General features: G+C 52.4%; 2 protein-coding genes across 8 annotated transcripts in view; one reads left to right on the top strand and one right to left on the bottom strand.

Annotated features, from left to right (window-relative positions):
• Positions 1-8752: 8752 nt before the first annotated feature.
• On the top strand, positions 8753-23221 carry Capg (capping actin protein, gelsolin like). Of its 2 annotated transcripts, none has more exons than XM_075983821.1 (10): positions 8753-8803; positions 15936-15970; positions 16078-16250; positions 16339-16493; positions 16670-16837; positions 18087-18236; positions 18524-18616; positions 19082-19214; positions 21562-21650; positions 23042-23221. In XM_075983821.1, exons 2-10 carry the CDS (start codon positions 15948-15950, stop codon positions 23105-23107), a joined length of 1050 nt encoding a protein of 349 aa, XP_075839936.1. In that variant the 5' UTR covers positions 8753-8803; positions 15936-15947; the 3' UTR covers positions 23108-23221. The 2 variants fall into 2 exon arrangements, with proteins under 2 accessions (XP_075839936.1, XP_075839937.1); XM_075983822.1 differs by lacking the exon at positions 8753-8803 and adding an exon at positions 8996-9105.
• Elmod3 (ELMO domain containing 3) overlaps positions 22513-27833 on the bottom strand; it is a 46536-nt gene continuing 41215 nt past the window's right edge. For 3 of the 6 annotated variants that reach the window (XM_075983816.1, XM_075983817.1, XM_075983818.1), the window contains one exon: positions 25473-26957. In XM_075983816.1, the coding sequence (XP_075839931.1) occupies positions 26755-26957 (203 nt within the window). In that variant the 3' untranslated portion in view covers positions 25473-26754. Of the gene's footprint in view, positions 26958-27833 lie in introns of all 6 variants that reach the window. The other 3 variants (XR_012911634.1, XR_012911635.1, XM_075983820.1) reach the window with 2 other exon arrangements.

Here is a 27833-nt window from a genome sequence, read left to right as displayed (position 1 = left end):
CACAGCTGGCTTACATAGAATGTTCCAGGTAGACATAATAAGACCTTGTTTCAAAAAAAACCTGCCCCCCTCCCTCACCCCGCCCCAGCCATCTCACCAGCCTAGGGAGGCCCTTTCTAAACTTCCTCAGTGGGATGTGATTGCTTGGGTTGCACAGCTGGCCAGGAACAGTCAGGGTGTAAATCTTTCAAATCCAGTCAGTGGGCCTCAGAGAATCGAATTCTGCTTGGCCTTTGCAAAGTTGCTTCTCAAAAAACAAGGCTGCTTTGTCCTTTGTGGAAGGAGCCCGTGGGTGGGTTTGTGTGCTATGTGTGGAGCCAAATCAGATACTGACGCAGACACTGGCTGGTCTGTTAGGCTCTGAACTAGGGAAGGGTAATTGCATTGATGTGGGTCAGGTCAGCCTGGATTCCAATCCTGGTTCCCTCCTGATCCTCCCTGACAATTCAGCTAAGTAGGAATAATGGTGAGGAATAGGAAGATGGAGATCATTGTTAAAAATTACATTTATTTATTTGCTTGTGTGAGTCTGGTCCTCCAAGTGCTGGGATTACAAGCATGTATTGCCATACCGGGTGTTTGTGGTGGTGGGGGTCAAAGCCAGGGCTTCCTGCAAGCCAGGCAAGCACCCCATCAGCGGACCTGCATCTCAGGCTGGAGATCACATTGAAGGTACCAAGTGCTTCAGGGAACTGCGGAGGTTGGAACCCTGATGGAGACCGGGACCCTTGGGTTGAATGAGAAGTTAAAAACTGCACTCCTCAGCCCCAGTTTTCCCATCATATGGAAAATTAGCTTTCCTGTTCCTGAGGTCCCTACCAGGCCCCTAGTGCTAGGTCTCTAGTGACGCAGTTGATGGAAGGGAAGGGCCGGGCCAGGATCGCCCCCAGTCAGCTCCAGCCACTTGGCCCTTCACAGTGACTCACTTCTCCTAGGGGGTGGAGGCGTGGTCGCCAGCAAAACAAGGGTCAGAGCCACCAAACCTTCCTCGAAGTAAGGCGCGCTCTCGGGTATGTGTTCTCTGCGGCCTGGGGCTCCTTCTTTGGGGTCCAGAGGGCCTCTGTGGGTCTCGGGACGGCCCTGCTACCTGTTCCCCTCCACACCTTAGGGGCGAAAGCTCAACTGGAATTTAAGACTGGGCGGGTAGAGCCCAATTACGTGGGAGTTAAGAGGTAGGGCAGAATAGAAGTGGGGTAGGGGTGAGGGTGGAGGGACCAACCTAAGTCTTAAAAAGAACAAATTCCTTGTTTTTCTTTTTATAACTTTGTTGGGGTTTTTGTTTGTTTGTTTGTTTTTTGTTTCTTGGGGGTTTTTTTTTGTGTGTGTGTTTTTGTTGTTGTTGTTTTTTTTGAAATGGTGTCTCCTGTAGCCCAGACTTCCTTAAACTCAGTATCTAGCCAAAGATGACGTCAAACCTCTCATTCTCCTGCAATCTTCCAAGTGCTGGGATTACAGGTGTGAACCACCCTACTTAAATGAACCACACTCAGCAAGTCTTTCTTTTCTTTCTAGGTTATGCGTATTCTGTTGTGTCTGAGTGTGGGGTTGTGCATGCAGGTTAGAAAGGCATCAGATTCCTGGAGCTGCAGTTACAGGTGTTTGTGGACGGCCTGATGAGGGTGCTGGGAGCTGAAATGGGATCCTCTGGAAGGGCGGAGTGCTCTTAACCATGGAACCATCACAGCTCCAGACCAAGAACCCTCTTTTTTTTTTTAAATAAATTTTTCTTCCTGTGGTGAAAGGCCCTTTTAGCTCAAGTGTAGCGAACAGCGATTTCCATCCATCTTTGTCCTCCGGTGTGTACATAGGGTCTCAGTCTAAGAGCCACCTAGGTTCTGCATCTAGTGCAGCCAAGACCGGAATATCTGGGCATTCACAGGGGAGTGGGAAGGGGGAGAGGCCCCGTGTTTAACTGTCTTTCCACAGCAACCTCCTGGGAAGCTTGGGAAGGGATGGGCGTTGCTAGAGCAGGTGCTGGCCACTCTTGCCAGGGTCCCTAGTAAATCGTGTCAGCAATGTTTACATCACTGCTGGCATGAATGGTGACTAAGAAAGAGGGTGCATGAGAGGGTGCAAGGAGGCTTGTCACCAAGCCTGAAGCCCTGAATCTGATTCCCAGGACCCACAATTTGTCCTCTGACCTACACCCTCAAGTTGTGGTATGTTCATGCTACCCCCCCCCCAATAAATAAATGGAAAAAAAATGTACTTGAAAAAAGAGTCCAGATTTACTGAACATGCGTTATTTGCTCATTAATTGTAGTATCTTGTTTAACCTTCACTTTTATCTGTGTGTCTACTTTACAGATTGGTCCCGAGGAGGCTCCGCAAAGCTGAAGTTGAATCAGACCTGAAGCAGTACTGCTGGTAAGTTGTAAAAGCCACTCCCTGCAACACCTGTGGGTAGCCAAGGATGGTTTGGGACTGCAGGCACGGCTCACTGCTCCAGAAGGAAGGGACTGCAGGCACGTCTTCCTGCTCCCATTCCTGGAGTCTGAGCTCTCTTTCTACCATGTGAGTCCTAGGAATTGGACCATGTCTTCAGGCTTGCTGAGGAACATCTTTAGCAGCTGAGCCACCTCACTGGTCTTTGTTGTCCCACGCTGTGTGTAGTAAAAGGAGCGGAGGGGCTGCGTCCCTGGCACCTGGCCGCCCACATGGCTAGCTCTAGCTTATGCCCCGAAATAATTACACGGAAACTGTATTCTTTTAAACACCGCTTGGCCCATTATATCTAGCCTTTTCTCTGCTAACTCTCGCACCTGGACTAGCCCATTTCTTATAATCTGTGTAGCCCATGAGCTGGCTTACCAGGAATGATCTTAACCTGCGTCTGTCTGGAGTGGGAGAATCATGGCGACTCCTGACTCAGCTTCTTTCTCCCAGCATTCTGTTCTGTTTACTCCTCCCACCTATGTTTTAACCTATGATGGCCAAGCAGTTTCTTTATTGCTTAACCAATTAAATCAACAGATTGATATATGACACTCCCACATCAGCTGTGGTCCCTCTCAGGGCTTCATGCGTACTGTGTGAACACTCTACTAACTGAGTTCCAGTCCTTAAGGCCAGCTCTCTGCCCTGCCTGTGGTTCTGTGAGGGACAAGGCCTTGCTGGAATATCAGCCCAGACCACCCTGTTTTTAAGGCTGTCATTTGGCCACGAGGACCTTGGAAGCCAGCTACAAGCTATGTTCTTCTTCTTTTTTTTTAACTGCTATTTATATTTATGTGTATGGATATTTTGTCTGCATGTCTGTATACAGTGGGTGCCTGGTGCTTGAGGTGACCCGAAGAGCACATTAGATCCCCAGGACTGGCGTTGCAGACAGTTGTGAGCCTCCATGTGGGTGCTGAGAATGGAACCTGAGTCCTCTGGAAGAACAGCCAATACTCTTAGCCACTGAGCCACCTCTCCAGCCCCACAGACTCTGTTCTTAAGAGAGAACATTCAATTTTTTAAATTTTATTTATTCATTATTAGTGTGTGTACACTTGCATGTGTGCATGGGGTGCATGCATGAGGTGCATGCATGGGGTGCGTGCATGGGATGCGTGCATGGGGTGTGTGCATGAGGTGCGTGCATGAGGTGCATGCATGGGGTGCATGCATGGGGTGTGTGCATGGGGTGTGTGCATGAGGTGCATGCATGGGGTGCATGCATGAGGTGCATGCATGGGGTGTGTGCATGGGGTGTGTGCATGAGGTGCATGCATGGGGTGTGTGCATGGGGTGCGTGCATGAGGTGCATGCATGGGGTGTGTGCATGGGGTGCGTGCATGAGGTGCATGCATGGGGTGTGTGCATGGGGTGCGTGCATGAGGTGCATGCATGGGGTGTGTGCATGGGGTGCATGCATGAGGTGCATGCATGGGGTGTGTGCATGAGGTGCATGCATGGGGTGTGTGCATGGGGTGCATGCATGGGGTGCGTGCATGGGGTGTGTGCATGGGGTGCATGCATGGGGTGCGTGCATGGGGTGTGTGCATGGGGTGTGTGCGTGGGGTGCGTGCATGAGGTGCATGCCACAGCACATATGGAGGCCAGAGGACAACTTGCTTTCTTCCTAAATCTCTTTAGATTTATTTTGGTATGTGTGTGTCATTCTTAGGGTTTTTCTTGCTGTGAAAAAACACCATGATCAAAAGCAACTTGGAGAGGAAAGGGTTGATTTCATTTCACAGTCCATCACTGAGGGAAGTCAGGGCAGGAGTCTGGAGGCAGGAGCTAAGACAGAGGCCATGCAGGAGTGCTGCTTATTGGCTCTCTCCTCATAACTCGCTCAGTCTACTTTCTTATACCGTCCAAGACCAAGTGCTCAAGGGCAGCTCTGCCCACAGTGTGCTGGACACGCCACAGACTTGCCTACAGGCCAATCTTATGGAGGCATTTTCTCAATTAGGAATCCCTCTTCCCAGATATGTCTAGATTTGTGTCAACTTGAGGAAACCCAATCAGTATAGTGTGTCTATCTGTGTATGCAAATGTGAGTGCAGTGCTCTCGGAGGCCAGAAGAGGGAGTCAGACACCCTAGAGCTAGAGTTGTAGGCAGTTGTGAGGTGCCAGACATGACTTCTGGGAACGAAACTCCAGTCTTTTGGAAGAGCAGCAAGTGTTCTTGACCTCTGAGACATCTCTCCAGCCCCAGAGGACATCTTTGAGAAGTCCATTCTGTCCTTTTTTTTTCTTTAAGATTTATTTATTTATTACGTGCACAGTGTCCTCCTTGCATGTGTTCCTGAAGTCCAGAAGAGGGCCCCAGATCTCATTACAGATGGTTGTGAGTCACCATGTGGTTGCTGGGAATTGAACTCAGGACCTCTGGAAGAGCAGTCAGTGTTCTTAACCTCTGAGCCACCTCTCCAGCCCCCATTCTGTCCTATTACTATAGGTTCTAGGGACTGAACTCTGGTCATCAGCAAGCGCTTTTATCCACTGAGCCATTCCGTTGGCTCCACTTAATATCTTGAGAAAGCATTTAATTCTTGCCCTGGTGGCGACAAGGGGGAAAGGTGCAGGCGACATGGGGGAAAGGTGCAGGCGAGTAAACCTTGGGAGGAGGAGGAATGTGTGAGCCAATCGCTATCGCTCGACTGGGCGGAGCGAGAGCGAGTGGCCCCTCCAGGAGCGGTGGGAGGGGTATGGAGTTTGAGGTTTGTCTGGGATCCATGGCGGCGGGAGCAGAGGGTCCCTGGAGGGATGACATTGCACCAGCCTTCCAGGTGCGGGGGTTGGTTACAGAGCCCATGACTTAAAACTGAAGCCCTCCTGCAAAAAGGTACCCAAAAGGTACCGCGAACACGGCAAGGCCAAGAACCTGGGCGTCCCCGGGGTTCTTGGGGCGTGCTAAGGCTTAATTGACCCGAACCCAACAACCGTATGGGGGAGAAAGAAACCCCGGCTGGGAGGAGACAATTAAGCTTTTTAGGGCGTACGGCCCGGAGGCACCGCACCGAAGCGGGCCGGAGACAGGAAAGTTTAGAAGAAAAGGAGAAAAAGGCCGGGAGCACCGAACTCCCGGTGCAGACTAAGGCAGGTTTTAGCCAAGGGCAAAGATCCGGGGGGAAAGGGGAGGGAGGTTGGCGACCTAGTCCAGGACGCACCAAAGAAAGCCGGCCGGACAGTCTCTGAGCGCCCCGGGGGGAAGGGAAGCCAACTTAGGTTAACTCACGGATGAGGATGAGGATGAGGTGAATGGCCGTGGTAAACAGTTGGAAGTGAGTGCAGGCAGTCGGTTCAGATGAGTCAAACGGCACCAATTGTTGTTAATTAAATCCTGGCTTGGCTGTAAGGTAAAAGACGAAGGTGATTATGCGAGAAAAAGACACAGACACGCGGCGGTCCCACGTAGGTGCACTTTAATGGGGGGAGGGGCAACAGGCAGGGACAGGTGTGTAATACACTAGGAGAGCAAAAGGGGAAAGGGAAAGGGGGCGAACTCGTAAAGACCTTCGCTTTTAACGGGGAATGCAAAGGCTTCTGGGAAATGTCCGTATCCAGGAGAATGCTGGGAACTGTAGTTCGGCAAAGGAACAACAATTGTAGCACACGGAATACATGCATCTAGAGGGCACGGTGTTTCACGCCTGTAATCCCAGCACTCTGAACATGGAGAAATGGAGACAGGAGGATTGAAAGTTGGAGGCCAGCGTGGGCTATGGATCGAGGCTCTGTCTCAAACAAGCAAACTCCCCACATCCACTCAGTATTCTGTTTTCTCTGGGATTTCCCCTAGCAGCATATACTCAGATTGGTGTGATGGTCGGATAGTTGGGAAGGCTTGCTTCTGGTCCTGTTGCATTACCAAGGCCAGGGCCTTGTCTCTGAGTGCTAAGTCCTGTCTGGAAGAGACTGTTGCCCAACACTCTTCCAGGACAGGCCTCCAGAGTCCCTGTTCACTGAGCCACCCAGGTGTGGCTGCCCACTGGGTGCTGACTCTCCAGGGCTTCACACAGACTCTGCTCTTCCTCCCTCTAGGGCAAGAGGTTCTCAACCTATGGGTCACGCCCTCTTTGACAGACTTATTTCCAAAAAACATTTAGATTCATAACAGTAGCAAAAGTACAGGTATGAAGTAGCAAGGAAATAATTTCATGGTTGGGGGTCACCATGACGAGAAGACCGGTGTTAAAGGGTCGCAGCATTAGGAAGGGTAAGAACCACTGGGCTAGAGATTCAGAAGGGAATCGGAGCCTCCTTGGCTCAGTCTCCTGTTTCCTATGTGACTTGGGGCTGTGCCCCAGGGTCCTTCATGGGGCCAGCAAGTTAGACCAGATTGATTATATTTTGTGGTGCTGTGACTGCAAGGGGATACTGTTGCCTTGGGTGTAGCCTGAAACCCTACTCCCTCTGTCTCTGCTTCTTTTTTCTTTGAGACACAGTTTTGTTCTTTAATTCTGGCTGGCTTTGATCATGCTTATGTGCTTCTTTTTTGAGGGGGTCAGGAGGGGCTCCAGGGTCTTATGTGCCCTGGGCTGGCTCTGAACTCTCTATGTAGCCGAGAGTGACTCTCCACTTCTGATTCTCCAGTCTCTGCCTCCCAAGTGCTGCTTTGACGGTGTGTGCCACCACATCCTGACCACGATAATTTCTGTCGCTCTCCCTGAGACCCGCAGTGCCAAGACTGTGTGGCAGTGGGCACCTGGTAAAGGAGTGGCAAGAGGGGGCAGCGTATGTTTTCATTATTTATTTAGTTAGTTTCTTGAGACAAGGTTTTTCTGTGTGGTCCTGGCCGTCCAGGACCTTGATTAGTAGTTTTGGCTGGCCTTGAACTCAGAGTTCCACCTCCTTTGCCTCCTGAGTGCTGGAATTAAAGATGTGAGCCACAGGGGCCGGAGAGATGGCTCAGTGGTTAAGAGTACTGACTGCTCTTCTAGAGGACCCGGGTTCTATTTCCAGCACCCACATGGCAGCTAACAACTGTCTATAAATCTGACACCCTCACACAGAGATACATGTAGGCAAAATTCCAATGTACATAAAATAAAAGTAAATAATTATTTTAAAAAAAAAGATGTGAGGGCTGGAGAGATGGCTCAGTGGTTAAGAGCATTGCCTGCTCTTCCAAAGGTCCTGAGTTCAATTCCCAGCAACCACATGGTGGCTCACAACCATCTGTAATGGGGTCTGGTGCCCTCTTCTGGCCTTCAGGCATACACACAGACAGAATATTGTATACATAATAAATAAATATTTAAAAAAAAGATGTGAGTCACCATGACCTGCTGAAGGAGGGGTAGTCTTAGGTGTTTGGGGCACGGAGAGACTGCATTAAATGTGCCAAGGCAACTGGGGTGATGCCTTGGTGTATGGAATCCTAGTGCTCAGGAAGCAGAAGCAGGAGGGTTGTCATGAATTCGAGGCCAACCTGGAATACATATTGAGTTTCATAGTAGCCTGGGCTCTGAAGTAGGACTGTCTTGCTGGGCGGTGGTGGATCTCTGGGAGTTCGAGGCCAGCCTGGTCTACAAGAGCTAGTTCCAGGACGGGCACCAAAGCTACAGAGAAACCCAGTCTCGAAAAACCAAAAAAAAAAAAAAAAAAAAAAAAGGCTGGAGAGATGGCTCAGAGGTTAAGAGCACTGTCTGCTCTTCCGGAGGTCCTGAGTTCAATCCCCAGCAACCACATGGTGGCTCCAAACCATCTGTAAAGAGATCTGGCGCCCTCCTCTGGCATGTGGAGGCAGGAAGTTGTATACATAATAAATAAATTTAAAAAAAAAAGTAGGACTGTCTCAGTAACAGAGAGACATTTGGGCATGCTGGTACGCTGGTACACACCTGTAATCCCAGCACTCAGGAGGCAGGGGAGTCAGGAGTTCAAGGCCAGCTTGAGCTCCATCATAATTTAGAGGATAGCTTTGGCTACAAGAGTGCTTGTCTCAAAAACAAAATACCCAAATGAAAATAGACACACCCCCAAACCAACCAGAATGTGTCAGGGCCGCAAACACTCACTGTCTTGGAACTTTGCTTTAAAAAAGAAAAAAAAAGGTGGCACAGCACTTGGCAGGCAGAGGCAGGCGGATCTCTGTGAGTCCGAGGCCAGCCTGGTCTACAGAGTGAGTTCCAGGACAGACTCCAAAGCTACACAGAGAAACCCTGTCTCGAAACCCCTGCCTCCCCCCTACCCCCACCCAAAAAGAAAGAAAAGAAAAAACACATGTACTCGTGGTAATGAGACAAACTAGTCATGGGGAGGAGGAAAAGTTAGTGCAGAGCCAGTGACCCAACCCAGGAAATGTGACTAACCAGCCACAGCAGGGGAGTGCGCTTCGTCTGTGCAGAAGTGCCTGTCCAGGCTGGTGAGTGGAATGGGGCCTTCCTTGCTTGTCTGACTTGAGGTTGTTCAGAAGCTGCCCTGCCCGAGGCCGCTGTGAGGAGACCGGTGGGCTCTAGCCTTCCAGTGGCCACGTCTGAGAAACAGCTTTCTGTCAGCGGGCCAGCTGAGTCTCAGAGTTTGCTTCCCTGAGTCCTTGGACCTCAGAGCCCTGAGCCTTCCCTTGGGTGGGGCAGGTGGGTGGGACAACTCGGAGGAGAAGAGGGAAGTGAGAAGCGAGGGTGGAGCAGGCTGAGAAGAGTCTGAGAAGAAAAGGCCTGTGGAGAGGTAAAGTGGAATGGGCTCCTGGAGATGGGCTAGCTGGACCCTCTTGGGTGGACAGGGAGGACTGGTTAGGGGAGGGCTGGCTGCTAGGGTCTGGGAAGTCAGGAGTGATGCCCCTAGGCATAAATCAGGCTGAGGCCATTGTCGGACTGCAGTTCTGCAGCTGCAGAGAGGCTGGGTGGTGGTGGATGTATTCCAGCTGCAGGGAGGTGCTAGGGGGTCTGGGTTCATCCTGGTCTGTAGGAGGTGGCATCAGACCTTCTGAGAGATCCCCAAAGGCCGTCGTCAGTCAGGGGGTGAGCTCTGATCTGGCAGTGGCTGTCCCCAAGAGAGCACTGGCCTAGGTGTAGACAGCTGGACTGAAGGGGCTTGGGAAGAGGCAAGGTAGGTCCAGCTACTTGAGGGGCATCCAGCCAGCCCCCAGCAGCGGGCCATGCGGGGAATGGTGTGGACAGAGAAGAAGGTAGATTCGGGAGAGTGGGTTCTGCTTGGTGTGGGGAAAGAGCAGTGTTCTGGGTGTCCAGAGCCACGGCTGTCCCCACTTCTAAGGAGCATGGGTCACAGTCCAGAAGGTCCCTGCTTTCCTGTGTGGACAGTCCCCTCCCTCCCCAGGGCTGGTGCTATTTCAGGTCACAGTAACGGTGTAAGAGGGACCGTGAGGGAAAGTGGGAAAAGTTTTGCGTCCTAATAAGCCTTTCCGCCTACATAATAATTCAAATCAGACCAAATCAAATCGAATTAGAAAAAGCCCAGGTTTAATGGATACTAACACTACTGGGTGGGGTGGCTCTCCAGCCCCTCACCGAGGAGGCAGGAAGGAAGACCAGAAAACCACGTGTTTATTCTCTGGGGGGCAGTTTAAATACCCGGTGGGGGGAGTGGTCTTGAGCATCTCTGGGGAGGGGTCATTGTTTGGCGGGCTTTCTTGGAGGTGGAGTCTAGACTGAGGCAACTCCCAGGGGAGGGGGCTTGGGATGGAACTTCCACCTGAACATTCCAGACTCTTTGGGTATGTGGATGCCAGGGGCTGGGATGACGCTTCCACCCAAACAAACCATCCTGTTGAGAATCGGAGTCTGAGGAGGGCAAAAATAGCCCAGGTTTTCCTCAGTACTGGGTCACTGGTGCACAGTTAGGTCATTGATGGGGTCAAGCACGTTGTTGAAGGTGGGAGTGACCCCAGGGTGTCCATCAGGTTATTCGAAGGGCCAAGATTGGCCACCTCCCCCACAATCAGGACAGTCTGATGGGTCTCTTCACCCCTGCCTTTCTGCCTTAAGGCTGCTCCCAGCAGTGCCCCCAGCGCTGAGATCCTAGGCTATCTCTTTGGTTTCATCTACTCCGATAACTGAGGCTCAGCAAATCAAGGCAATTGAACACATTGTTTGGACGCAATCAGATGTGCGCAAAGGTAGACGGGCAAACTCTTCCTCCTGCTCCAAAGGTGCTTTATAGTCTCAGGGAGAGAGCCAGTCCCTAAAACTCACGCCCCACTATGGCCCAGTGGGGGAAACAAGTCTTCAACAGAGGTGACCAGCTATGACGTAGCTCAGTGGTAGAATGCTTTTTAGCTTTTAGCTGTGCCCCTTGACCTTGGGTTTGGTGCCAGCACTCCTGCCACTCCCAAAGGAAGATATATAAAAGAGACTGCTTGGTGCCATCTTTCTCTCTCTCTCTCTCTCTCTCTCTCTCTCTCTCTCTCTCTCTCTCTCTCTCTCTCTCTCTTCCCCAGGCCTGTACACACCCCCTCTAATAATAAACTCCTAAGGGGGGTGGTGCCTGTGAAGCAGTGAGTTCCCCATCACCAGAAGCATTCAAGAAGAGGACGAAGAAGTGTGCTCTGGAAGAGGTGTCTGTAGTGTGCTCTGAGGACTAAGCCCTAAGGCTCCTAGTGCTGGTCTGTGATTACGTGACTGTCTTGTGTGGAGGAAGCAGGTCTGTGGTTTCACTGGATGTGGTGGCTCCCCCACTTCCCTGAGCCCGCTGGCTAGGCCACAAGGCAGACTGTTCTTCATCTCTGTCTTCCCCTCCTGCAGCCGGCCCAGTGCTGAGCCCCCCCCCCCCCCCCCGCACAGATCTGGGATGCACGGAAGTGCAGGGACTGAATGCTTGAGGGATAGGGTGTCGGGAGTGTCCCTGCTGAGTGGGCTGGGGAAACTCCCACAGGAGCTATGGTACGGGAGCATCCCTCAGACAGCTGGGGCTGACGTGTGTGCGCCCACAGGCATGGAGGGCTGTGACAAACGCACTTCGCACCTCACCGAGGAGGCGAAGGGCTGAAAGCAGGAGACAAGAATGGAAGGCTGTTGGCCAGGGAAGCCCCTTCCTCAGAAAAGCCTGGATGCAGGCAGGATCAGGAGCTGATGCGGGGGGGGGGCAGTCAGGATCTAGGGCTTCTCTCACTGCTACCCAGCCATGTACCCCACTTCCCCACCCTTGGAGTCTCTTCATGCTAGGTGAGCACGGTACTACAGAACTACATTCCCGGTTCTCTTTTTACCTTTTATCTTGAGATTGGCCTCATTATGTCACACAGGCAGGCCTTGAACACACTCTGCAGCCCAGGCTGGTCTTAAACTGCTAATACATCTGCCTGTTTATCAACAAATTGGGATTCTAGGCTTGTGCCGGCCTGCCTAGCTTTGTCAGGAGGTTGTTGGTTTTGTTGTTTTTTTTTTGTTGTTGTTGTTGTTTTTTGGTTTTTTTTGAGACAGGGTTTCTCTGTGGCTTTGGAGCCTGTCCTGGAACTAGCTCTGTAGACCAGGCTGGTCTCGAACTCACAGAGATCCACCTGCCTCTGCCTCCCGAGTGCTGGGATTAAAGGTGTGTGCCACCATCGCCCGGCTGGTTTTGTTGTTTGTTTGTTTATCAAGACAGGGTTTCTCTGTGTAACAGTGCTGGCTGTCCTGGAACTCACTCTGTGTCCAGGCTGGCCTCAAACTCACAGAGGCTCCTGCTTCTGCCTCTGCTGGGATTAAAGGCATGCGCCACCACACCTGGCTATCAGTTTTAAAAGCCTTCCTCTCCTTCGAGTTCCAGAGCCTGTTTTCGTACCTCATGTACTATGAGGATCACTTTGAACACCTATGGAAAACACTTCCAGCCTGAGGAGAGTGTCCCGGGCCTGCTGATACACTCAGGGGCTGGGGATGTAGCTGCTGGTGGAGTTCCACCCCGCATGCACGCAGACGTGAATTCCATCTGCGTAAATCCAGCCCGCTCATCCAGCACTGTGGAGGTGAAGGCCGGAGGATCAGAAGTCCAAAGTCTCCCGTGGCTACCTAGTGAACGCAAGACTAGCTCAGGCTATAAGAGACCCTATCCCAAAAGAAGAAAAGAAAAAAGAAAAGGAAAAACCCTGATACTTGATACCGTAAGGAAGGTTATAACAGGACCGCCACAATAAGTATAGGGACTGAGCACCAGGTCCTTGCAGTGTGGGAGAAAGACTAGTCTCAACACCCAAGTAGTGTGAGCCAACAAGGCTTTCACAGTCCAGGAGCTAGGGAAGAGTCAGGGTGTGGAAAATTACTAAAAGAAAGTGCCTGGGGGGGGGGGGAGGTTCTGTCAAACTAACCTGGCAGGTTTCTTGTTGAAGATAGCCAGGATGAGCAGACATCTTGTGGGGGTGGTGCAGGTCGAAGAACCAGATCTGCATAAAGGATGATGGGATATGGATTATGGGGATTTGCAGCCTAACGCATGTTTCAGGGATCTTTGGCAGCAACTGGATTTTGCGAGGAAGTATGGAGAAAGGTCTAGAAGGTTTAGATGGAGTGGTGGAGTTTAGCCAGAGTCTTTGCACTTCTGTAAGGTGGTTGGTTATTTTATTTTTAATTTTATTATTTATTTTTGTGTATGTACGTGTGCATGTTTCATAACATGCATGCAGAGGTCAGAGGGCAACTCCAGGAGCTGGTTCTTTCCTCTGTCCTATGGGTCTTGGGGATGGAACTAAAGGCATTAGACTTGTCAGCCAGCACCTTGCCAGCGGACCATCAGTCCTGAGGAGGCGCTGTAATGAGCACTAACGAGGGCCGTGAAGGAGCAGATAGCCGAATCCCCTCATCAGAACCCCACAGTAACTTGGAATGGAGGGCACTTGACTCTGAGTCACGGCCCAGTTTCTCATTTTGGTAACACGGAACTGAAAGCACTGAGGTTACAGGCTCAGTCTCTCATTCCTGAGCTTGGGTTCGGGGCAGCCTCATCAGTTCCTAACTGACTCACAGGCTAGGCTGCCCATAGCAGGGGGTGTGCACACAGCCCATGGCGTTTGTGGGGGTCACGCTGAAAGGCATGATCCTCTGTTTGAGAGGTTGATACCGAGAAGGAAAGTGGTAATTCCCCGCGGGCATTTCAAGTCTTTCACCCTAGCTCCGCCTTCTGCTCTGCTTCCTGTGCAGACTCAGCAATCCCTGCTGACCCAGCCACCCTGACCACAGAGTGGCCTCTGTGCTCCTGCAGCTCCAGTCTGCAGGGTCTGCTTCCTACTCTCACCCTCCGTGTCCCTCAGGGCACCTCTCCCGGTAACTCACTGAATTAAGTGCTGGAGACACACAGTCTCTTTCTTCCTTTAAAAGCCTTACAATAAACAAACAAGCAAACAAAAACGCCTTAGCTCTGAGCCATGGCTCAGTGGTAAGGGAGCACTGGCTGCTGGGACTAACCATCTGAGTTTGACCCCCAGAACTCCCGTGGTGGAAGGGAAAACCAGTCCTTTCTTCACATCTGTTTACTTATTTAGTGTCCGTACGTGGAGGTTGAGCACGTGTGCGCACATACCATTGTCCATACGTGGAGGTCAAAAAAGGAGCCAGCTACCTTTGGGAACAAAGAAAAGGGGGGGGGGGGATGAAGTTGTTATGACTATATGTTTCTGAAATTAAAAACAATGACAACAACAGCTTGCCTTTTGCATTCTCCCTATACTACAATTCCTTTTGCCCAAGAAATATTTTCTCTACCGACTCCCAAAACAAAGATGGCATTCATCATGCTGGAACTGGAAGATGCTGGGCACATACAAGGGATAGCTGATGCCCAGAATGAGTGCAGCTTTTGGGAGAGCGTTGGCTAGGAGGGAGAAAATCCCATGAAAGGTTTGTTTTTAGTAGATTTAGAGAATAAAAATTCTGCTCTTTCTCTCTTCCTCTCTCTGGCTGGCCTGGAACCCACTGTGTAGACCAGGCTGGCCTTGAATTTTCGGACCTCTACCAGCCTCTGCTTCTGAGTGCTGGGATTACAGGCTTCCAGGCTGCTCCACCTTGCCGAGTTCTCGCTCTTTTTTCAGGGTTCCATAGATCCCAAGCTGCCCTCAAAATCTTTGAGGGTGATCTTGAACTCTTGTCTCCACCTCCCAAATGCTGAGATTACAGGCATGAGCCATCAGGTCCAGTTTCTGCAGTGCTGGGCTTGAACCCAGGACTTCATGCGTGCTAGGCAAGCTCTCTACCAATTAAGCTGCATCTCCACTTCTTTATCTGTTGTTTAATAGTTAAGATTTTTTTAGATATTAGATTAAAAAATAACATTTTTGTTGGTATGGGTGTGTCTGCATGTACGTATGTATGGCATAAATGTGGAGGTTGAGGGCAGCCTCAGGGAGTATGTGTTCTCCTTTCACCTTTACTTGGTCAGTTCATCAGACGTGTGCAGCAAGCACCGAGCTGTGTCACGGGCACCTTTACCCGCCGAGCTGTGACACGGGCACCTTTACCCGCCGAGCTGTGACACGGGCACCTTTATCCACTGAGCTGTGACACGGGCACCTTTACCCGCCGAGCTGTGTCACGGGCACCTTTACCCGCCGAGCTGTGACACGGGCACCTTTATCCACTGAGCTGTGACACGGGCACCTTTACCCGCCGAGCTGTGTCACGGGCACCTTTACCCGCCGAGCTGTGACACGGGCACCTTTACCTGCCAAGCTGTGACACGGGCACCTTTACCTGCTGAGCTGTATCATGCATGGGCACTTTTACCTATCAAGCTGTGTCAAGTGTACCCTTACCCACCGAGCTGTGTCACAGGCACCTTGTCTATTTTCCTTCCTTTCTTCCTTTTTCTTGTTCGATGGGGTGTTTTATAGCCCAGGTTGGCTCAGAATTCACTAGGTAGCCAAGAATGGCCTTGAACTTCTGATTCTCCTGCTTCTGTTTCTGGAATGTCAGTTCCACAGGTGTACACGGTCATACCAGTCATTTTCTGTTGTTTTAAGACAGAGTTTTATGTAGCCCAGGCTAACCTGGAACCTGAATGTCCTTGAGCATCTGGACTTTCTGCCTTCCCCTTCCCATTGCTGGGGTTATGGTCGCACATGCTGTCATAATCGGCCTTTTCCTCTCCCCCCCTCCTCTTGCACATGTCTGTGCATGTCTGCATGTGTGGACACGTGTATAGGTCTAATAGCATGTGTGTGTGTATGCGCGTGGAGGCCCAAAGTTGATGTCAGGACTCTTCATCGTATTCATTCTCTTAACCAAACCAGAGCTTGCCGACGGGGCTAGTTTTGTTCTTCAGTTTGCTTTGGGGATGCCCTGTCTCTGTCCTCTGAAGCTGGAATTACAAGTGGGCAGTTCACCCAACACGTATGTGGATTCTGAGGATTCCAACTCTGGTCCTCACACGTGCCATGCAAGCGTGTTAGCTGTTGAGCATCACCTCAGCCCAGGTCATCCTCAGCTCCTGACAGCTGTGAGGACCACCCAGGTTACATAAGACACTGCCTCAAAAAAACCTAAGGGAGGCTACTTGGCCACCTGGAAGGCTCCCCGAGACCATCGAGGGAGGTCTGTTAGGCCCCTCGTGGTAACCATGGTTTCTCTCCTCAGGTCTGGAGCAGCATGTACACACCCATCCCGCAGAGGTAGGCAGTGCGCCCCATGTCTCTGCTCCCACGATACCCAGACTTCCGTCTCCAGACCTGCCCAAGCATCTCTGCTTGAGCCCGCTAGCAACCATCTCTTCCTACAGTGGCTCCCCATTCCCAGCCTCCGTCCAGGACCCAGGCCTACACATATGGCGGGTGGAGAAGCTGAAGCCCGTGCCCCTAGCGCGAGAGAACCATGGCATCTTCTTCTCTGGGGACTCCTACCTAGTGCTTCACAATGGCCCCGAAGAGGTCTCCCATCTGCACCTGTGGATAGGTAAAGGCGTTGGAATTCGGCAGAGGCAGGGACGGGGGTTGCAGGGGGTCTCGCGGACCTTGCCTGTCACCTGTCACCTTCATCCTAGGCCAGCAGTCATCCCGGGACGAGCAGGGGGCCTGTGCTGTGCTGGCCGTGCACCTTAACACCCTCCTTGGGGAGCGGCCTGTGCAGCACCGTGAGGTTCAAGGGAATGAGTCGGACCTCTTCATGAGCTACTTCCCGCGTGGCCTCAAGTACCAGGTGAGACCCACCTCCAGGCCCTCGTTCCCGTGACTTTTCTCTGAGTCAGCTCCTCTTTCTGGCTGTCTTATCCTTTGGAAGGCCTGGGCACCCTTGGGGATTGGTTTCTACTGCGATGCAGTGTAGAAGGCACTGGGTGCCTGTGAGGCCGCTCAGGCCGGTTTTCTGGGTTGCAGGAAGGTGGTGTGGAGTCCGCATTTCACAAGACAAACTCGGGGGCCACCCCAGCAGCCATCAAGAAGCTCTACCAAGTTAAGGGGAAGAAAAACATCCGTGCCACCGAGAGGGCGCTGAGCTGGGACAGCTTTAACACCGGGGACTGCTTCATCCTGGACCTGGGCCAGGTGGGTAGGTGGCCGAGACTGAGCATGTGCGGGCACCGTGGGTAGGTGGCCGAGACTGAGCATGTGCCGGCACCGTGGGTAGGTGGCCGAGACTGAGCATGTGCCGGCACCGTGGGTAGGTGGCCGAGACTGAGCATGTGCCGGCACCGTGGGTAGGTGGCCGAGACTGAGCATGTGCGGGCACTGTGCTTTAAGACAGTCTGGGAGGCCGGGGGAGCAGTAAGAACCCGTGTTGTGGTGAACATCTGGGAGAAGACATCCTCAGCCAGCCAGCCAGCCCTGAGACCCATAGGGATTATTTCCCAGTGCCACGCAGACACCACCATCCACAGACGTCCAGTCTCATAGATTTAGCGATCTCGAACCTGTATACATATCTCATGTGCTTCCTCCCGTTCGGTTCCAGGCGTGTCCAACCCGCGGCCATTGGCTGCATGCAGCCCAAAGTTTATAAATGCGGCTCAACAGAAAGCTTCAAACTTTCTTAAAACATGTTTTTTGGATTTTTTTTTTTGTAATTTGATTACGTTTTTAAAAAATTTGTCTGTGTATGTATGTATGGCAGATACCAGCAGAGGCCAGGAGGGGGCGCTGGAGTTGGAGTTAAAGGCAGTTGTCAGCTCCCCATCGTGGATGCTCAGAAAGCAGTTCCCTGGCAAGACCAGTGGATACTCTTTTTTTTTTTTTTAAGATTTATTTATTTATTATGTGTACAGTATTCTCAGTATTCTGTCTGCATGTATGCCTGCGGCCAGAAGAGGGCACCAGATATCATTACAGATGGCTGTGAGCTACCATGTGGTTGCTGGGAATCAAACTCAGGACCTTTGGAAGAGCAGGCAGTGTTCTTAACCACTGAGCCATCTCTCCAGCCCTGCAGTGGATACTCTTGACCACTGAGACATCTCTCTCTCCAGTGCAGGAGGCACTCTTACAGGCATTGTCCTTCCCTTTCTCAGAGGCCTCTGGAGAATGTCCCTGACTTCTTGGCTTTTGTTTGTTTTTGAGCTAGCGTCTCAGTGTAGTCCAGGTTGTCCTGGAACTCACTATGTAGACCTGATCTCAAATACACAGACATCTGCCTGCCTCAGCCTCTGCCTCGTGAGTACTGGGATCAAAGGCATGCACTGCCATTACTATGCCCCACACTGGCACGGCCTTCTTGCTTGCACCTCCTGTGAGGACAGCTTTTCAGTAGGGGCAGGACAAAGGCTACTGGCTGTGATGGGCCTGTCTGGCTTCTCTGCAGAACATCTTCGCCTGGTGTGGTGCAAAGTCCAACATCCTGGAACGTAACAAGGCAAGGGACCTGGCCCTGGCCATCAGGGACAGCGAGCGGCAGGGCAAGGCCCACGTGGAAATTATCACCGATGGAGAAGAGCCAGCCGAGATGATTCAGGTTGGGAACAGTGGGGTGGGCAGATGGGAGAGACAATGGTAAGCTGGGATGATGAAGGCTGCTGAGAGAGGGTGGCTGGGGCCATCCGGAGCCCTGCTCGGCCCTGAGGTCGCGCATGGGGTACTGTTGTGTGGCGGTGACAAGGGTTCCTCTGAGTGGGTACAGCCTTGGGCAGGCTGAATCCATCACTTTGCCCTCCACTTTAGTGCAGGACACAGGTGGCCCTGGATGTGGTGACTTGAAGAATTTGGGTGTAGAAGCCCCAGTAATCTTGTCTGGTTCTGCAGGTTCTGGGCGCCAAGCCTGCTCTGAAGGAGGGCAACCCTGAGGAAGACCTCACAGCTGATAAGACTAACGCCCAGGCTGCGGCCCTGTATAAGGTGGGCACGTCAGGCCTGCTGGGGACCAACCAGTCATCTGCCGGTGGCAGAGGCATGGAGCTGAAGGGAGGAGGAGGGTGTGGGAAGGCTGGGCCAGGAACCAGGTAGGTTTGTAGGGGTCGGAGGAGGGATGGGTGGGAGTAGGCAGATGGCAGCCCTCTGAGGAGATACACACTTCCAGCTCGTTGGTGGAGGTTGGAAGCTAAGGCAGAGTTTGCCTTCACTTGAACCCTGTGCAGTTACTTGTAATGTGGAAGTCACCTCTTTCCCTAAGGGAGTCGTAGCCTTTGAACTGCAGTTGACAGACAAGAGAGGGGCTGTCTGGAGCTTGCCTTTGGGAGGCTTTTTCCTGCCTGTTGCTCAGAACTGTTGGGAAAAGCAACTGGGGAGGGCCTGGGTAACCCATTCCTTCATTCAAGGTGAGTGCGTGTGTGTGTGACACTGGGAACTGTATTTTCTCCCCAGGTCTCTGACGCCACTGGACAGATGAATCTCACCAAGGTGGCTGACTCCAGCCCCTTTGCCTCTGAACTGCTGATTCCTGATGACTGCTTTGTTCTGGATAACGGACTCTGTGGCAAAATCTACATCTGGAAGGGTATGTGTGACTCCTCTGTACGAGCCTGAGGGCACTGCAGCAGGCTCAGCCACCTCAGCTTGAGGGCCCTGCAGCAGGCTCAGCCACCTCAGCCTGAGGGCCCTGCAGCTTCCTTGAACCCAGCAAACTCAGCCATTTTAAAACCTCAGTGGGCCTCAAAACTCCAAGGACCTGTTGAATACATTTCTGGGTCAGTCCCAGAGATTCAGATTCACCAGGTCTAGGCTGGAGCCTGAGCATGTGTGTGTGTGTTTAACACACTTCCAGGGTATGTCTGTGGGGCTCCAGGGGAGACAGTGTTCCTAGGGTTTTGGGGGGGGGGGGCTCCAGGGGAGACAGTGTTCCCAGGGTATGTCTGCGAGGCTCCAGGGGAGACTTTGAGAACTCTCTCTGCAGTTTCCAGGTCTTCAGGGCTCTGAGGTTTTGAGTTAACTGTAACTGAGGTAAATTTTAGTTGGGCTTGGTAGCACTTTACACAGTGTGTGGTAAACTTGGAGGCTGTGCTTTTCCAAGAGATTGTATTTACTGGAGAGAGAGAAAGGCTGCTGTGTGCCTGAGCCTGGCTGCTTGCTTTGACCATGGAAAATGTAAAGAAAGCATGATCCCAGGAGACTCCCTCCTTCCCTCCCTCCCTCCTTCCTTCCTTCCTTCCTTCCTTCCTTCCTTCCTTCCTTCCTTCCTTCCTTCCTTCCTTTCTTCTTTTCTTTCTTTTGTTATGCCCAAGTTTCTGGTCCCCAAATGAATTCACAGAGCTGGATTTCTGATGCAAATTACATGAGGGTTTTTATTTATTTTTTTGAATTTTTTGAGACAGGGTTTCTCTGTAGCTTTTGGTTCCTGTCCTGGAACTAGCTCTTGTAGATCAGGCTGGCCTTGAACTCACAGAGATCTGCCTGCCTCTGCCTCCCCCAGTGGGAGGGATTAAAGGCGTGCGCCACCACCGCCCAGCTACATGAGGGTCAAGTTTGGACCAATACCTTTCCAGCACCCAGCATGGTGGCTGCAGAAAGTGTGGCAGGGAGCTGGTGTGTGTGTGTGTGTGTGTGTGTGTGTGTGTGTGTGTGTGTGTGTGTGTAGAAATTTTAAAGGGGAAATGCCACAATTAGGGGAGTTCATGTCCTGTAGTCTTGGGATTGGGTAAGAGGATCATAGGATAAGATAGTTTCTGTAACCATTGGTCAGGTTTTGGGCACAAAAACCTAACAAAGAGCCATTAGTTACTGACAAGGTATCTTTCTTCAAGGACGGGACGCCTCCTAGGAGCTTCTGGACCTCGTTAAATTTTATGGCCTCGCTCCCTAGCTCCTTAATCTGCTATTTTCAGGATGTCCCTTCAAATTTTGCTATCCCAGCGCATCTCTGGAGCTGAGATTGGGCCCCCACTCATTATATGGCTTAAGTTAAAGCCCCCTTTTTAAAACAGAGTTTGTGGGCCTGGAGAGACAGCTCAGTGGTTAAGAGCACTGATTGCTCTTCCAGAGGACCTGGGTTCAATTCCCAGTACCCACATGGCAGCTCACAACTGTCTGTAATTCCAATTCCAAGGGACCTGACACCCATGGCAAGACACAAATGCACATAAAGTAAAAATAAACAAAAACAAAACGGAGTTTGCAAAGTCAGGTCCTCAACACTTTCTGTGTATGTACAAGCCTGTGGGGGTGCCCAAGGAGGCCAGAGGGGGCCATCAGATCCCTTTAGCTGCTGTTAAAAGCAGTTTTGAGCTCCCAATGTGGGTGCTGGGAACTGAACTCTAGTCCTTTGCAAAAGCAGCAAGTGCTCTTAACCACCGAGTCATCTCTCCAGCCCTTTCCCTTCCTTTTTGAGACAAGGTCTCGTGTAGCCCAGGCTGGCCTCTGACTTGTTATGCAGCCAAAGAACCCCTGATTCTCTTGCCTCCATCTCCTGAGTGCTGGAATTTTCTCTGGTGCTGTGGCTGGAACCCAGGGCATGCTGGGCAAATATTCTACCGACTGAGCTATGTCCCTTGCCCTGGGGTGGCCTCTTCCTTCCTGCAGAGGAACCAAACCCCATGAAGCCAGTGCTAAGATTCCAGAGGCCCATGTGAGTGTCTGTGGTCCCCGAGAAAGGAATCCTTACAGAAAAGGGCCCAGTAGGACAGGAAGCTGGGGAGCAGGGGGACAAGTGCCCACGGATGCCACAGCAGTGAGTCACTTACAGGGGAAGAACTTCGTGGTTCACAAGATTTTGACAGTGGTCAGAGAGTCAGCCACTGCCTGGCTGTTTCCTTGTCAAATGCCTTCAGCTTGAATCACACTTTGCACCCCAATGATGATTGCCACACCTCACCTTCTGCTTCTTTTGACATCTCGTTCCTATGTTCTAGGGCGAAAAGCTAACGAGAAGGAGCGGCAGGCAGCCCTCCAAGTGGCTGATGGCTTCATCTCTCGGATGAGATACTCCCCAAACACTCAGGTGAGGACAAACCCATGTCTCCACCTCCTCCTCCTGGTCCCCTCCTGTGGCTCCCTACCCCAGCCAGAACAAGACCTGGACACCTCAGGAGTTGGGAGCAGACTTGCCTGCCTCAGACCAGTTAGGTGGAAAGGCCTTTCAGTCCTTCAGCCTTTAAAAAAAAACAAAACAAAAAACAAAACCCAAAACATATTTTCAGAGAGAATACTGGGAGGTGGAAGGGTAGGGCAGTCACTGGGGCTGGGTCTCCCCAGCCAGTAGTGTTCCTTTTCTCTTAGTCCCAGCACGGAGGCTACACAAGTTATTCTCATCCCGCCTCTCTCCGTAAGGGTCACACGCAGACCAGGCTGGCCTCAAACTCTCTAAGTAGCCAAGGATGACCTTGAACTTCTCATCTTCTGGTCTCTAGTGTGGGTCCCACCTGGCTTATGTGGTGCTGGGAACTGAACCCAGGGCTTGGTGTGTGGCAGGCAGGCGCTCTACCAATGGAGCTACATCCTCAGCCCCCTTGACCCCCTTCGAGACAGTTCCCTCTGTTGCCCAGAGTAGCTTAGAATATGCATCCCCAGCTAGCCTGAACTCACAACAATTCTCCTGCCTCAGCCTCTCAAGTGCCAAGATCACAGGTCACCATTCCCTGGTCAGAAATTCTGATACAGAAATTCTGGTACAGCTGACGTTTGATTGGCGGAATCTACCAAACTGGGTACCCCAATCCATGAAGCAGTGTTCTCTCAGCCTGTGTCCTATGAGCTTGATTCTCATCTTTGTCTTCTCGGGACTGGCTTACACTGCTTGTGGCCTCTCGCCTGGTCTTACAGGGCTCCCGTTTTCTTGAATGAAAGAATTTAGCCAAGAGACAGAGGGTTTGAGCAGTTTATTTAGCAAATCACACTAAGGAGCATTCCAAAGAGATCATTGTACCACATTGGGTTCTGCTTTGTGGCTATTGAAGACAATTTTATGACTATTTGGGAGGTGGGTGGTATATTCCTGAGGCAAATGGTCCTTTTTCCTCCTAAATCACGATGGACCAGATATCCCTTTAGAGTGGTTCCCCCCATCGCCTCTATAAAACCCACAAAAGGGTGTATGTGTGTGTGGGCCATCGAAAACCACGGCACGAGTGGCATTAGTGATTGTGCACCACTTGAAGATGTGGGCCCTCTGGTTGATGGTACGCGTGGGAAAATGCCCTCGCCCGTCTCTGATGTAGCAAGACAGCCTCACTCTAGGGCCATGACAAGAAGATTTAACCACAAAGGAACATTCTCTCAGGAGACACAGCTGGCAAGGTATTGCTGCGCGTTCCCTTGTTCATGGCAGCCCTTGTCTCCCTCCTCAGAAGTATAGGCGGGCAGCCTGTGAGCCAAGCCTTTCTCCCACTGCAGGTGGAGATTCTACCTCAGGGCCGAGAGAGTCCCATCTTCAAGCAATTCTTCAAGGACTGGAAGTGAGGGTAGGAGTCCCCAGCCTGCTCTGCAGTCTCCCACCATCTGCCTGGCCCCCTCCCCCGCTGCTGAGTCAGCACCGAGGTGCCCGGATGCTCAATAAAGGACACACCTTCAGTTCCCATTTCCCACAGCTCTCTCCTGTGTGCTCGCCCTGGGCTGATTTTTCTGCCTATTCACTTGGGCTCGTCCCCATTCTGGGGTCCGAGTAGAACATAGGTGATAGATAATCCCGCCGCTTCCAGGAGCCCAGCTCTGGCTCTGCGTTCAATCCCCACCGTGCCCAGAACCTGATAGGGAGGTGGCACAGTGCTAGGCCTCGGCGTCGCTTTCGGGCCAGGGTTTAGTTCAAGTCTCACATTCCCGCCTGGGAGAAGGCTGTGGCTGTGGCTGGGGATAGATTTCTATTCAAGCCAGTATTTCCTCAGATGCCCCAATAAGCACCCATGAGGCACTTTTAAATGATTACATGAACCCAGCAACGGAATGTGTCAGAGTCCTTGAGCGGGCCAACTGTCCTTACTCCACTGGGTTTTGTGTTTGGTTCATCAGCTCAGGGCTGGTGTGTGTGTGTGTGTGTGTGTGTGTGTGTGTGTGTGTGTGTGTGTGAGAGAGAGAGAGAGAGAGAGAGAGAGAGAGAGAGAGAGAGAGGCACCAGTCTATAATGGAGAAGCCCTATTTCTGATCCTTGCTTGCCTGTGATGTGTATGGTGTGTGTGTGTGTGTGTGTGTGTGTGTGTGTGGTGTGTGTTTGTGAAAAGCACAGGTCTGTAGCATAGAAGCCCTATTTCTGATCCTTGCTTGCCTGTAGAGTGTGTGTATGAAAAGTACCAGCCTAGTGGAGAGGCCCTTGTTTCCCTGGCCACAGCCCTAGTTCTGTTTCTTGTTAATGACAGTATGGAAGAGCAAAGAGGGCAGAGAGTGAGTGAGCCAGGTATGGTGGTACGTGTCTGTAACCCTGACATACCTAGGAGGTAGAGGGAGGTGGATCATGTCTTTAGCCTTTGACACACAGTGAGATCAAGGTCAGTCTTGGCTATGTGACACAGCAACTCAAAAGAAACAAGCTAGAGAGGGTGAGGGAGTTGTCACAATGGCAGGAGAGGTGTCTGGGTGAGCCTGGGCCAGAGGCTGAGGCCCAGCAGCAGCTGCCCTGCACCTCCCTCCTGTGTCCCAAGTGTTATTGCGGCTCTGCTGGCTCTGCGCTGTGGCACTGGATTCTTCTGTCCCACACAGTCAGAAAGTCTAATCAAATTCATCTTCCTAATGCTGTGCCAGAGAGCTCGTCTGCGGACCCACCCTCAGTCTCCCTGAGACTTCCTGGCCCTCGGTCTCCCTGAGACTTCCTAGCTCTCGACTGACCACACCGGGGCACATGCCGGGGAGGATGTACCCAGGGATTCTCCCGTGGAAGGTGGTCCTTCCTACCCCCAAGAAAAACACTCTTCAGCCTTCAGAGGCCTCCACCCCCAACCCACCCACCAGAACAGACTGCTGAGTTATCTTGACCCTGGTCAGGACGAAGGGCCCCTGCTGGGGAGCTGGCTCCCTTCCAGCTGGCCCTCCTAGTGTCCCTGCGGCCCTGGGACCCTGTGCTTCCAACCAACGCTGCGGAGCGAGGGAAAGGGACAGTAGCCAAGCAAGCACCCAAACTGACTCGGGCCTTGCTGACCTCTCTGCTGGCTGCTGAAGATGGGAGCTACAGGGAGAGACATGGTAACAAAGCCTTCGACCTGAGACCCTGTTAATATGCAGAGGGCCAACTGCAGGGCTTTTTCATGGGCACACTGGGAGGGAGGCCTCTGTGGGTGCCATCTCCGGAGTGGCCGGAAGCCAGAGGAGCGCAGGGGCCTGAGGCTCATGGGTGGTTAGGTGGGAGGCTGGGGTGAGGGAGCAATAGCCAGGCCCCAGAGCAAAAGCAGGCGAAGCCTAGGTGGATACCACACCAGTCAACCCTAACAAGAGCCACCATGCTCACTAGCTAGAGTAGGCAAGAGGCCTCCTGGCCTGGGTGGGCAACTTGGCTTAGCGGGTAAGGAGCTTGCCACAAAAGCTGGTCGACCTGGTTTTAATCTCCAGAAAGGTTGAAGGAGAGAACCAACATCACAAGCTGTCTTCTGATCCCCACACATCAAGTGTGTGCCCCACACCCCGTATCATACGCACAATAATAAAGGATGTCTCCAGGCCTGCAGTTGCAGCCAGGGGAACTCAGATGGCAGGCAGTCAGGGTGCAGGAAGCCTCTCCATCCTGGGGCCTGAGGAGTCTGCAACCTCACGGCACCCTAGGTGCTAACCTGCCTGGCTCAATCTGGTCCCTAAACAATGGGGCACAGCAAGGTCCTGAAAGAACTGTCTTGGGAGAAAACACTAGATACTACAACAGTTCCTTTATTCTAAAACTGCGGGTGGGCGAGCGAGTTCCCATTGCCTCTCTGCCAGGCCAGATAGCCATTGTTAACCTGGTGCGCGGTCTCCACAGGATCCCCGGCCTGTGCCCATTTCTAAATCACAAACAATGGTGGGCAGGGGGAGGGGGAGAAAGTGTCCTGGAAATCGGGGTGACTGAAGGGAGGGGCCTGCATCAATCAGTCGCTTTTTCCTGTGTTGTGCTGCTCCCAACTGGCTGAAGACATTGTTGCCTCTGCCTTTCCAATTTCCAACCTCAAGACGCGGCTTCTGGGGAGTCAGAATCCTAGCAGCCACTTGCTGGGACTCTCTCTCGGTGTGAAGGGGTAGACTGGATGTGTAGGCCGTTCAGACGCGGCTGTCCTACTTCACGGCCTGTTCATGCCCCCTGAGATATCGGGGGCCCAACCCTGTGAACAGGGGCCCAGCTGGGAACAACAGACGACCCCTTGCTTCAAAGGTGGCAAGGAGGTTAAGAGGTTAATTCTAGCTGCCGAATGAGCTATGTTGGTGAAGCAACTTAAGCTTCACCACCCACACGCGGGAGCATCCTAATGTCACCTGCAGGGAGGCAGGAAGGGTTTGGGCCCAGACACGGTTCTTCAGGTGTGAAAGCTCCAGCGACCCAGGCAGCCTCTCTGGGAATGGTCTCTGGGGTGGGTCAGGTCAACCCTGGTCTCCGGGATGGGTCAGGTCAACCCTGGTCTCTGGGGTGGGTCAGGTCAACCCTGGTCTCTGGGGTGGGTCAGATCAACCCTGGTCTCTGGGGTGGGTCAGATCAACCCTGGTCTCCGGGATGGGTCAGGTCAACCCTGGTCTCCGGGGTGGGTCAGATCAACCCTGGTTTCTGGGGTGGGTCAGGTCAACCCTGGTTTCTGGGGTGGGTCAGGTCAACCCTGGTCTCTGGGGTGGGTCAGGTCAACCCTGGTCTCTGGGGTGGGTCAGGTCAACCCTGGTTTCTGGGGTGGGTCAGGTCAACCCTGGTCTGGTCTCCGGGGTGGGTCAGATCAACCCTGGTTCCGGGATGGGTCAGGTCAACCCTGGTCTGGTTTCTGGGATGGGTCAGATCAACCGTGGTCTGGTCTCCAGGGTGGGTTAGATCAACCCTGGTTCCGGGATGGGTCAGGTCAACCCTGGTCTGGTTTCTGGGGTGGGTCAGATCAACCGTGGTCTGGTCTCCGGGGTGGGTCAGATCAACCCTGGTCTCCGGGGTGGGTCAGATCAACCCTGGTCTCCGGGGTGGGTCAGATCAACCCCGCGCTCTCGGATAAGTGAGACTGCACATCACAGACACCTGTGAAGGTGAGGTCCCTGGAGTGAGGCCCTCGGGATCCAGAGCACTTCTGTGCCGCCAACAAGGAGGCCTGTCCCTTTGACACCCGGGCTAGGTAAACGTCCAGCGTCTTGAGCAGCCGTTTGGGGCTCTTCTTGGCCAATACTTCCAAGTCTGGAACAGAGGAGATGGGGAAACTTAGGGGGATCTGGGGAGCACAAGGTCTCGAGTCCAATGGCTCTGTGAACACAACCAACCCCTGTCCTTTAGAGACAAGAGTAAAGCAGTCAACTAAGATGGCCAAACCAGACAGGGCCCAGGGATGGCTTCTCCCTGTGACACAGACCTCAACTCCGTAGAAGCACTCCAACTGCTAGACCTCAGCTTTCACATCCTTTAGTTTAAAACTTTTTTATTGTATATGTACGAGGTTTTGCTTCAATGCATGTCTATGTAGCACATGTGCCTAATGCCTACAGAGGTCAGAGGGCCCCTGGCACTGCAGCTATAGATGGCTGTGAGCTACCATGTGGGTGCTGGGTTAGAGGTCAGTCCTCTGGAAGAGCAGCCAGTGATCTTAATTGCTGAGTCGTCTCTCCAGCCCCAGGTCTCACGGTTCTGTTCTGTTTGAGACAGGTCTCCTGTAGACCCTGAGCTGCTTGTCCTCCGGTCTCTACTAAGTGGCTTGTGCCATCACACATGGTTTGTGAAGGACTGGGTGGGGATTAGGCCCGGGGCTCCTGCATGCCAGGCAGGAGCTTTAGCAACGGCACCACATTCCCAGCCCAGGCTCTGATTGGTTGTACACTTTCAAGACTTACTATTCTTTAAAGCATGCATAGAGGTTTGCCTGTGGGCACGTGCCCATGAGTGTGGGAGCGCAGAGGTCAGGGGAACAGTAGCTCCCTGCAGCTGGAGTTACAGGCAAACGTGAGCTGCCCACCTTGGGTGCTGGGAAGCAAGAGCAGTAGGCCATCTGAACCACAGAACCATCTTGCCAGTCCTGTTTTGTTGTTTCTTGAGGCAGGGTCTTAATATATAGCCCTGGCT

The sequence above is a fragment of the Microtus pennsylvanicus genome, chromosome 8 (genome assembly GCF_037038515.1).
Source record: "Microtus pennsylvanicus isolate mMicPen1 chromosome 8, mMicPen1.hap1, whole genome shotgun sequence".
Taxonomy (NCBI): domain Eukaryota; kingdom Metazoa; phylum Chordata; class Mammalia; order Rodentia; family Cricetidae; genus Microtus; species Microtus pennsylvanicus.
This window is presented reverse-complemented; position numbering and strand designations above follow the sequence as displayed.

Excerpts from the sequence above, each read along its gene's own strand:
- Capg (XM_075983821.1), top strand. The coding sequence starts at position 15,948 with ATGTACACACCCATCCCGCAGAG. Across the intron at positions 19,215-21,561 it reads CAAAATCTACATCTGGAAGG|GGCGAAAAGCTAACGAGAAG; the intron begins GTATGTGTGACT and ends CCTATGTTCTAG. Across the intron at positions 21,651-23,041 it reads GATACTCCCCAAACACTCAG|GTGGAGATTCTACCTCAGGG; the intron begins GTGAGGACAAAC and ends CTCCCACTGCAG.